Genomic DNA, 12,612 nt, shown 5'->3' with positions numbered 1-12,612 from the left:
TAGAAAATTTAAAACAATTTCAAGAAAAACAGCAATATTTTTTCTTAACTTCACCAAAAATTTACAAAGCACAGAGGATTCAGATTCTATTTCGAATCAATCCTTTCAACATGTAGTTGCAAAGTTGCGTTTACTCACCCGTAATATCACTGACCGCTACAGTCTGAATACACGGATATTGTAATATCTCTGGGGTGGGCAATCTACGGCCCGCCAAGGGTTTTCATGTGGCCTAGGAACAAGTCATTATTCGCACTGTTTATCAAATAAATGTGCTTCTTTTAAAGTTTAAGTTTTCAAATATTAAGAACTGAAAATTATGTTATTCAGAAAAACCTTTTGTTTTTGCTATTTCAAATATTAATTTTCTATTTAATGCAGCCCACGACAAGGTGTAAATTTGTGTATGCAGTACATGCACTGGAAAGTTTGCCCACCTCTGGTCTAGAGGATGCACACATGTAAAGAGAGCACCATAAAAGATGGAAATTTATTGAAGGCCATTCTACAAGCTCCATGATCAGAGTTAACAAGGCTTGCATTAAAGTGCAGTATGAAAATAACTTAAACAAGAAGTTTTTAATTCAGTTTAAAATGTTCACATCAAAATACTGTTTAATTGCTTTTGTTTACCTCTGCATATGGAACACAAGTTTTTTTTAAAAAGAAGTATGCAACATCTAGTTAAAGGCTGTTCCAACTAAAAAGAATATAACTGTTTTGTACCAATCTATCTTTCACATTTTCTCAAGACCCTATGCATATCAAAGAAACACTCTGAAGTCTATGGTTTCCTATTTATTCCGCTTATTTTTCTATGTAGCATAGACATGTCAATGTGCTTTTGTATATCTCAACTTCCCAAAACATTAAATGCTCACTTATTATCGACATCGCCATCTGAGACTTTTTTCCCCGTTGTTGCAAAAAATATCCCCCTTTCCAATGATACATGTCAACCCATGTCAAGGAAAAAGTGTAATCCAAATAGACACACAAAAAAAAAAAAAAAAAAATAATCAGAGCAGAAAAAGAGTAATCCACATATAACACAATAAAAATTCAATGAGCACATGTACAAAATGATTTATTTATCCCTCTGACTTTTAACATCAATTACTGCTTCACGTTTTTATATACAACACTTTGAGCTTTCAAAACACGTACCAGCTGAGACTATGAACGTTTTGCACACCAGTAGAGCATTAAGTGCTGGGTTACAGAACATGGATCTGAATTCAGTTTTATTTTTGTTAACAATCTCTCACAGTCAACATTAGAATGGCAAAGAACCAATATTCCTTCCATAACTGGACAAAGAAGAGGAAATTTATATCTTACAGTTATTGGGTCTTTTAGCTAGGAAATAAGATGAAAAAAATCAACTCTGTCCACATGAAGTTCATTGTCAGGTAGTCACTAAGTCAACTGAATTTGATAATTGATAAAAACTAATTGCTGCCTACATAAATATCAGAGCCTTTACCCAAGTTATTGAAGCTTTCATAGTTGTGATACTAATCGTGAAAACTCTAGTAAGTACCGAACAAAATCTGCGACCTCCATTTTGGAGTGGAGAATATGAGTTACTTTAAATAGCAGATTTCGACCAGAGCATAAACAGCGACCGTATGATATGACAATGGTAATTCACAGCAATGAATGTAGTATCTAATAGGGTTTTCTCACTAAGGTGGCCCTCCCATGGGAATGGTGCAGAGGCGTCCAAAGATGCTTGTATGAGAAAACAAATTATCAATTTTTTTGAGAGGGAGATATATACTGAAAATGAGTAATCCGAATACAGATATGTGTAATGGTCGGCTTGTATGCTTTCCACCCCCCTTTGTAAGAAATTCCTTGCAATAACACCGTTACATACAATGCTACGACACCACAGTTGTATACCTTTGTAGGAGACACCAACAACGACTAATCAGACTCATTAGGAAAAAGTGTCCCAAAAAGCCAAACAACACGCACAATTCTTAACATTATAAAACAAACACAGAATCTAAATGTAGTTGATAAAGAGACAAAATTCCTGCATGAGAACATGGTCCATGTTGTTCCATTGCCTAAAAGCAAGCAGAACAGCAAGTTTGTTATGCAATAACAAAATCAACAAACAATCAAGCTGTTTTATTGCATTTATTTTGGTTGAAGGCAGCTGCCAATTTAGTCAAAGAGTCCTGAAACGAGAAAGAAAAAGACAATGACATGCTTTAACTTGCATGCAATCTGTGAAATGTTCTAGTTATTGCATAAACCTTCACACTAAATCTTTGCATTGTTTACATTACCTTTTATAAGTTAAATTTGGCAATTTAACTTTATCAATGAAATGTCATTTGTACCCTGTGCAGGCCATTTAAAAGAACAGTTATAGACATGTTGGCAAAATCAACTCAATCAACAACAGGACTCAAGTTACCACCCCACCCTCCAATGAACAAACACTATTCACATATTATTAGGTGACAACTGTGTGCATAATAGCAGAGATGTGCTTATCCTCCTGAAAACATGGAATCAACTTTATGCATCATGTACTGTATTTAGATTCATCGAGTTTGAAAGAGATGGGTGAAGCTTAACAAGTTTTCATCATTATTACTTATTACATCACATCTCATGGGTTTGCCATCTTTCTGTTGTGTTAAGTAACCTCCACATTTTAGGAAACCATGTTTTACCAAATGAACCATGTTTGTTTTAGTGAAAGCATCAATGCTGATTTTCAACTGGATATGAAAACTGTTCCACGGACTTAAAAAATGCAAACCCTATCATAATTATCAAAAGATTAAGTTATGCGACATACGTACTACAATAAAATTTTAGATGCAAATTGGTTCTACCCAAAATAAGACATTTTTAACTCTGCAATGTATGCACACACACTCACAAAAACATCAATGTCCTAAACCTTAGAAAGTTTTAAATGGCAAAGTGGTCATTAATATTAAAAGTATACCACCACAAATAAGAGGGTTTTTTGTAAACGAATTTAAATTCAGAAATGTTTATTGATATACAGAGTATAGGTTGGTGCTGTTGATAAATGGCTTGGACACTGGCACCCAAGAACACCACTGGTTCAGAAGATCACATGTTGCAACAGCAGCTTTCGATTACTTGTATATAATTAATATGTGCATATTTCTTCCCAATACTCTGATACGAAAATTAAATTTTAGGTTTGGATCATGGCATGCTTATAGTCATCTCTTTTGTTTCATGTGCAAATATGTGAACAGATTTTATTAAATTAATTTTACAATGCACCATACTGTCCGATTGCATCTTTGATGTTACCAGCCATTTTATTAACATTGACAGTTTCATGCAGTTTTGAGTGCCCCCCCCCCCTCTTCATTGATATTAAGTGTCATTTATATAAAAAGTAATAAATACTAAATCAGACAGTTAAGCCAGGTAGGCACACTTGATTAGTTATGTAGAAGCAATTTTGGTATGCTTGCTGTGGCTGGGGATGCATGTCAAAACAAAAATCGCAACAAAATAATCATCTCCCATTTCTAACTTCAAGCATTTCTGGAACTTGGCATTCATAATTTGCTTCAAGTTTAGTACAGTGGTTACAAGACTCAAAATCAGAAGGTTTGCCTCATTAGCACAAGTTAAACATTTTTATGTGCATGTGACTATGCCATGCTGTGAACATGATCTCTATCAGTGATAGATCTGTGTAACTGGTTTCACTCAAAATGTTTGTCATCTATATGATGTATTTTTCAAGGTATCAGTTTCCCTTTACTTTCATTTGCGCTTCGGAGACCCCCCAATTTTTTTAATTTGACCCAGTTTTGATACCAAAGTTGATGTTTTACTCAGTCTGACCCCCAGTTTTGACACCAAGGAGATTTCTGACTCTGTCCTGCACCCCTAGGGGATACACTGGGTATGTCAGTACAGTTCCTAAGACGTGGCATCGCATTATAAGAATTTATTTTCTTACCAAAGCCCATGTCCTCGTCTGATGCTTCCGATTCTTCCTTCTTCTTTTCCTCCTCCTTCTTCTTTTCTTCTGAAAAATAGAATGCAGTTAAAAGATCAATATGGGATCATACAAGTGTATTCTGGTACCAAAATTTGCTAAAGACTATGGGAATTGATGAACCTGAAGAAAAAGGCGAGGACTTTATCACATTAGAGGGATTTAGCAAAAACTGACACTCAAATTCACAACTGGCAGGCATAAGGATTGCAAGATTAGCACCATGTTTATTTCCAAGAAACTAGGCGCTATCTGAAGACATTTGATTAAATCCCAATGTTAATGTAAACATTCATTCCTTCCGGAGAATTTTTAACAGTATCCAAGTTCAGATCTGCACCATTTTCATTCAATAATAACGAACATTACAATTATTCTTCTGGTGAATACCCAATGTCCATATAGAGTTCCATTTAGAAAAAAAAGCATTAAGAATTTCAATACAGATACCACAGCTGATACCAATTTCATTTTGTACCAACTAGACATTTCAAGATGTCTACTGGTCAGTGGCAACAACAATAGTTTCAAGATATCTGCAACAGCAGCACGTCATCTGATCTGCACCATTTTCTTTTAGAACATACATCATTTTAAGTATTCTGGTGGAAAAAAATCTGTCAATATGATATTCCATTAAGAAACAGCGATAGAAAATTTTCAAGATAGCAACAAAACTGGACATCATACATTATCATTTAGAACGAAGTAGACATCCTAACATTCATACAGCCATCCATTCAGGAGTAGCAACATGATTTTTAAGATGGCCTCTCTAGTGGCCATATTACATGTATGACTGAAGTCAATTTCATACATGTCTAATTGGACACAAGTCTTCTGGTTTTTAAAAAAAAAAAACAACCCACACTGAGAAAACTTTCCATTCAAAAGAGCACAAATTGTTTATTCAGAACAAAGCACAAAGACCAAACATACCTTGGGGAGAATGTGTCAAGATTCATGGCAAGAAATTTATTGAGTTGAGATTACAAACTTGCCATATGAAATGCCATCTCAAAACAAATGTTTTCCATAACCAGTACAGCTTTAAAAAACAAATACCACGAATAGCAGATTACAAGCCTGCCCCATCTTCAATAGTTCTCTAAGTAGATAACTGATACGTTTACAAAAATGTTTCTTTCTGGTTTCAGTCAGAGCATTTTCAAAATTGGTCTTTTCCTTACCACAACTGTAAGCCATTCACAATGTTTGGGTCAGATCTGATTTTGGTTTGATAGAACACAAGTAGGCTATTTAGTGCTGAGGCAATTTGAAAAGTGCCTTTACCAGGGACCATTCTACAAACTTGCCAGCAAATTTCTTGGCAGATTGGTTTGAAAAGTAAATAGCCAGTTCGTCTGACCAGTTGGCTTTTTAGGTAAATAATTTTAAAAAATGTAATCTACAAGTTGTATAATGTATAGCATTAAAGTAAATTATAAACACCAAGAGACACAAATAACATGAATTATTTCCAATTACCACTCATGAATCTGAAGATAACTGACTCGTCCAAACAGCATTAAATATCATGCTGGGTGAAATTCAACTAGAGGCTCATAGGCAGTTTTTGTTCATTCATTAGAAACAAGTGAAACCAAATTTCACCCACGACTTGTGATGATCGAGGAATCAAGCCCATGTGAAATCCAATGTTGATACAGCCATACACATATTTTACATAAGAATCACAACTTGGAACCAGATTTTTTGCGTTAGTGTACTGAAATGCTTCTTAGAACTTTAAACCATATTAAGATATATTTGAATCCATTCCAACACCTCTGGAAAAATATCTACCAATTCAAGATATTAAAAAAAGTACAGGCCTCATTCGGTATCTTCTCTGCCATCCAATTAGAGTTCAGCATAAATAAATTTTGAACGCTGTTTAATCACCTCTGGATAATAAGTATAGTTGTAAGCTATGACAGGAGAATCCTTCGATAAATGTTGTCCCCAAAGCTTTGGTTTGCTTCTAGAGGATCTACTCTCTGGAAATATCTTGCCCATAGAAAAAGTCTAGTCAACTATATCAGGGAAAAGAAAAAAAGCTATCGAGACTGTTGTTACCTTTCTTGCCTGCAGCAGGGGCAGGGGCACCTCCTGCTGCTGCAGCAGCTACAGCTCCTGCAGCTGGTGCAGCTCCTGCTGAGCTGCCAATGTTTGTGATTAGTTCTCTCACATTTACACCATCAAGGGCCTTGGCAAAAAGACCTGAAAAAAATTAAAAAATAATGCATCAGAATAAATATAAACATGCACAGCAGAATAGGCTAAAACCGTTCATGTGGGTCGATGATTGCACGTCTGATCTGTGCGGTTTGCTAGGAGTAACTAGAAGGAACAAGACAGACACTGATCTTCGGGCATCTCTTGCATCAACAGTTCAGGATCTTTAACGTTTGCAGTTTGACTCGAAAAGTGTTATATGGTAGCCATATTACACATCTTTTAAAGAGCACACGAATCACAATGAACAGAACTGATGCAAGGAATGCAGCTGTTTAGAACTTTAAGCTCATGCTATTTTCCAGCAGACGATACATGGCAACTAGATTGCTTTATGGATAACGTAGCTGGGAAGAACCAACAACACACGTGAAGGTATTGGCAAGCTTTCTCACATACCCACATTTGGCAAGCCGAGGTCTCAAACCTACATGGACAGAAGTCTATTCACTGTAAAGGTGATCACCTTTTCAATTTAGACTAACTGGTCAATAAGGCAAAAATAAAAGCGTTTCCTATTGCACTGGTATTAAAAGTTAGGGTAGTTGGGACATTTTTTCCCTTCTTTAAACACTAAAAAGATTTGGTGTGACTTAATTTAACAGGTCGGCCAACAGGAAAAATTTCTTTTGCTTAACAAAAACACTGCATCTTATGTAGATTACTCACATTTTGAAGAATATAAAAAGTTGTCAGGATGATCTTGAAGCAAAATTTAAACATTTTTTAAAAACATTTATGCGTCTATTTTATGTTACCAAACATGCAAAAAACAATTTTTTATACAAAACTGCACTTAAAACAAGTTCAACAGACATGCTCTATCGCTGAATTCTAAACTATATCAAATTTCATTCTCTATACTGTTAACTCTACAGTGACTCAAACACTTAGAAGTGCAGCGTTTCTGTTTACGCACATTTGTGCATCAGGACGTACACTGGAGAAAACTGACACACATTTTGTTACTGTACGTTGTTTTGACGCAAAGGATTTTCATAATATGATCACGATGTATTTAATACCCAATGCATTGGATGATGGATGGCATCATATATACTTCGCGTATAGACACTGACTGGTTCCCCGCTTTGTTTGCTCCCTGCCTTGTGCTCCTCTATTCGTATAGCAAAGTGCAACACAGGGAACATATAAAACAATGAACCAGACTAGCATAGGCAATGTTATGACGGAGTAGCTTCCAAAATCTCGCGATTTCCATCGAGCTCAGCAAGCTGTTCTAGATATTTAACATCCAGGCTCGTTGCACTAGAAAGTGATCTCCAGATTAAAACGTCATACACTAAAAAGCATTAGCGAAGAAAGTGAAAGAAGCAGAACACAAAAGAGTAAACGTGGATCTAACTTTAATGAAAAATGAAGAAAATTAGTCCTTTGACTGGAATATTCATTATGATTACCGGTGTGGCTTCTCATCGCGTGATTGCAAAGAATTTTTAAAAATAAGCCCTCATTCACCATAAGATATCTGGAGAACACATTATAACCTAAGACATTATTTCACAATATATAAATCGGTAAACTTACTGAGACAAATGCGTTATTTGGATTACAGCCGAGACAAATACGTTATTTGGATTAAAAAGTCAGCAGGTTATTGTAGATTTTGTTGGTTTTAAAATTTTACTGCAATAAAAAAGAGATCTTAAAGATCAAGTGTAACTTGTTAGAAAGAAGATTAATCAGTATCCTCCTTGATATTTGGATAAATGTGTTCTAGGATGAAGTACAATGAAACCTATGATAGTACACATTTGATGAAAGACAGTAAATTAACTCCCATTTGGTTAAAAAGATTTATTTTGGCTTTTTGAATTGGCTTATATGTAATGTGTTGGGCTACAATATTGTTGGGGAGACTTAAAAGTATGACTTTAAAAGAAAAATGAACAAATAAAATTATTCTTTGAATGGACAATGCATTTGTTTGTTAATTGTGCATGTTGGTGTATTTGTAAGTTTAGAGAAAGAGAAAGTATATTGTGCAAGTTGCAATATCATATTTCAAGCTGAAAAAGTACAAGTCGTATGAAAATTTGTCACTATATTTTTGACCCCCAAATTTTTTATTTGACCCCCTAGGGCTTTTCTGTACCACAATTTTACACCCCTGGGGGATACACTGAAAGTGTCAACTGTATTCCTGAACCTTGCCTTGTGTACATGCTTACCTGGCCAGTATGGCTCAACTGAAACTCCAGCAGCTTTCAGGATTGTGGCAATCTTGTCTCCCTGAAAATACAACATATATGTGTATATACAGATACATTAATAACAAAATATTAAACTGTTAATACTACTATTAATACTATTATTGTCGACTTAGTACAGTACCCAACACTTATGAACTCCAATTCCTTATTAGACAACACATAAAAACGTATATATGTAAAACGAACAGCACAAAATTGTGAAGAATAAAATTCCGGCAAAAAATAAGTAAATAAATCAACACCAAACATTAGGGTTTCTCAAATAATATGTCCCCAGTTGTTATTGTTCTTTGGATTTTAATGCCAAGGTATTGGCATACCTTACTGCCCACTCAATTTGCTGAGGAAGAGAAATTAACCCACACAGATCGTGGCAATGACAGTGATCAGTACAGGCATGTACTCGAGACTAACCAGAACCAATGACACTAATCAAGATTGTATAACCTTGATTTACAACAGTCCCCTAAAGAGTGACAATTCTACTTGTACAACTCTTAAAATTCGGGGTAGTCCCAATCCGATTTTCACATATATTGTTGATAAACTACTGGGCCAAGGAAAAATATTCACAATCACTCAACGCTCAGACAAGCAAATTGCAAGAATTACTTGGCACGTTAGATAAACATACGAGACTATTTGGTCCAAAACCTATATGAATACTATCAGATTCCAACATAGAAAAAAAAACAAGTGTCCTCCACTTTCATGGTACAAAAAAATGTTCTAGTTTATATATAAATCCTAAAAAATTAACATAGGGCCCATTTACAAGAAACAAAAATGTACATAATCAATATCAGAGGTAGTACAAGACTTTTTAGCACCCATATAATTTACGGTGTAAAATTGTGCGCGAGATGAATATGGCCAACACATAAAGCCCACTTACTGTAATGGCTACTTGGTCATCAGCGAGGATGAGAGCAGCATAAACACACGCTAATTCGTCTCCAGATGCCATTGTATCTATATGTCTTGTTTTATGTAATAGATGGGTATTTTAAACAGTGTACGTCGCCGGATTGGCCTTAGCTCTTGCGAGGACAGTACACTTTCTATTACACGATGTGGCTGAAAGATCGGTTTCCGGTTTACACTAGTCTGGGTTCATTGATGAAGAATACAAAATCCCGGGACCGCAAGGTAGAAGCCGGTACCTAGTTATTTTTCTAAGACACCATTTAGCTAACTTGGGGTGAAGAATTCTATGAAAATAATTTAACCCTCCATAAACAAACAGAGATGGTGATGGTGATAATATTAACAGTGACAACGAAAACAATAATTATATTATTATAAAATATATAAACAGCAACAACACTACTACTACTAATAAGCCGCGTTAAAAATCAAAATCACACTATTACTACTACTGTATATCATGATACCTATATATTGTACATTATGATACCAATATTGTAAATTTTACCTAATCACTCACAAAGTAAAGTCCGAACGACTTTATGTAAACTTTGTGAGTGATTAGGTAAAATTTACACATCTATAAATATCCAATCATGAAGTTTTTAATCCTTAAACTCCGCAGAAAATTGCAGTGAAAAATCACTGTAATCGACCATTTTGCGCGACCATGTAGCAGACGAATGCCAAACTGTAAACTATGAATTTGCATCAAAGAATATTGTAAAAAATAAAAAAGGGTATAATTTATATTTATTTGCTGAATAAAAATTTTAAAGTTGAAACAATCGTTTCTACAATGTTTATTTATATTGCAAAGAGTACAAAAACCGAAAGTAGTCCCAGAATTTTTCGATGTGTAAAATATTCCAGATCAGTATCACGTGACCGTTTACAGCCAATCGTATTGCAGACAATCCGTTTCATTTATAAAAATTGGAAATGTTATATTGTAACTGTTGCATTATACAGTTTTATTCATGCCATATTTCGGCTTGAAAATAAAGCTTAATAAACTATTGATATCAGGTAGTAAGGCATCTACCCTACCTTGTTCAGTTCTTCCTTATCGTATGTGATTTTGTACTTGTAGAATTTGGTTATGCTGTATATAGCTAGAATATATTAAACGATTCGCATACTGATTTTACCATGTTGATCATAACAAGTGAGATTGCCACAATTTTGAGATGTACATCATTCATGTTGAGATGTTTCCTAAGGAATGCATTTTATTATACATGATACTTTAACTCCTTTCGACCATGAAGTATTATTAAAAATATACGCATTATCAAATGAGCTTTAATATTCGTGTTCAATATATGGGGTGAAGGGGTATGGGGTAGAGTAATTACAAATTTTTGAAAGCAGAATAACAAAAAATAAATCTGACATTTGAAATATTTATAACATTCTTTATATGTATACGAAAAATGTTCATGGTGTTGGCGTAGACAGCAGTTGACAGAAGTTGACAGCAGTTGACAAATGTTGATATTGAAAGTGGTATAGATGGGTAATCTGGGGTCATAAAGAAAATAGCTAATATTAGCTAATGTTAAACCTATGGAATTATCAAATAGGACTCTCTTGGATGAAGATGGAAAATCCTATATTAAAATGTCCATAGGTTTAACGTGATGGAGCAGTCTGAGGACAAGACGTAAATCCTGTTTAAAAAAATGTCTTTAGCTTTACGTGTAAATGTTGAAACTATAATTTAGAGCCAACACCTATTTACATGTATCCAATACAAAGTTATGTACATGCAAACACTTAATTATCTGTTACCCAAATGATTTAATATCAAACATCTAATAATCTACGATTCAATACCCCACATTTACCATCCAACATGCCACTTGGGGTGACCAATACCTCTTAATTACTAGTGAACATGCTGTTTGAATTGACTAACGTATCCACATACCATACAATGTAGGGTGAAAAATAATGGATATAAAATAGAATTTAAATCCGTTATAAACAAAACTAGTTTCCACATCCCCATAAAACTTGTCTGTTATCCATTATAAACAAAGCAAAACCCCTATTCCTCCATAACTTTACTTTCATCCCCTTATAAAAAAATAACGCCCGTATCCCCTTATAAAAAAAATAACGCCCGTAACCCTTTATACTCCATATGAGTGAAATGAAAGGGCAGAAAAGTGTAGAAATATACACACTATGCACGCAAACATACTTATACGCTAATACACATCGAGCGAAAGAAGAGTCAGTAGTAGGAATGTTCACAAAAAGACAAATATACATATACACTAACAGTCATGGATGGACAGAAGAGAAGATAATATGAATATACTAACACCACACATATTGAAAATAATCATGATAGAGAGAAGGACAAATATACACTTAAAAGCATGCACTGGCTAGTTATACAATCCAAGAAGAGGGTTGAAACATATCCATTGTCGGAAACCTTGTATATAGCCAGGTGAAATTTCGAATTTGTAATACTTTTCTCATTGTCGCGTCCAAGATTAAGTTTCATAAACTAATCAATAACCTAATGTCACGTGACAAATAAAGTCTGCTGCAAAGCCTGTGCTCCATGAGGCAGATTTGGTTCTTCAGTTTCTTAAATTTTATTGCCATTCTAAATTTAATACACCGTTGCTTACCCAATGTAAATTCATGTGTTTTCTTTGTTCAATTTTTTGTCGTACGCTAAGCAACACATGACACCTGATGACAGGTGAAAATTAAATTTGCCACGCTTTCAAACTTAGAATTTGGCGTGAAGCTAAGGTTTACTGACGTCAAATCGTCAGTTGACGCTTGGAAAACATTTATCAAACCTGAAGATTTTCTGTTCAATTTTAAACGCGGCGAAACGTATGTAGCATGAAATTATGCATAGTACATGGAAATGTTATGTTGCATAATATCCAGTGTCAAGTGAGGTAAATTTTGTTTTTGTTAGTTAGTTACAAATTTGTCATACCAATTCAGTGCACTAACTGACCTTATGCAATATCGATATATATATATATATATATATATATATATATATATATATATATATATATATATATATATATATATATATATATATATATATATATATATATATAATCGTGTGATGAGTGTGATTTGATCTTTGAAGAGAGGCAAAAATTAAATTTGCTACACTGTCAAAATAAGTCAGAAATTCAGAAATTG

At 34.4% G+C, this 12,612-nt stretch overlaps 1 protein-coding gene across 1 annotated transcript; it reads right to left on the bottom strand.

Annotated features, from left to right (window-relative positions):
* Positions 1 to 2,137: 2,137 nt before the first annotated feature.
* LOC149783655 (large ribosomal subunit protein P1-like) lies at positions 2,138 to 9,592 on the bottom strand. The gene is made up of 5 exons (XM_089931898.1): positions 9,389 to 9,592; positions 8,452 to 8,512; positions 6,101 to 6,244; positions 3,983 to 4,051; positions 2,138 to 2,192 (listed from the first exon to the last, which is right to left on the bottom strand). The coding sequence occupies exons 1-5, from the start codon at positions 9,458 to 9,460 to the stop codon at positions 2,179 to 2,181; spliced, it is 360 nt and encodes a 119-aa protein (XP_089788024.1). The 5' UTR covers positions 9,461 to 9,592; the 3' UTR covers positions 2,138 to 2,178.
* Positions 9,593 to 12,612: the final 3,020 nt, after the last annotated feature.

Source organism: Sinohyriopsis cumingii, chromosome 14 (assembly GCF_028554795.1).
Source record: "Sinohyriopsis cumingii isolate HCF-2022 chromosome 14, ASM2855479v2, whole genome shotgun sequence".
Classification (NCBI taxonomy): Eukaryota; Metazoa; Mollusca; class Bivalvia; order Unionida; family Unionidae; genus Sinohyriopsis; species Sinohyriopsis cumingii.
The sequence above is the reverse complement of the archived record's forward strand: the minus strand, read 5'-3'. Positions and strand labels throughout refer to the sequence as shown.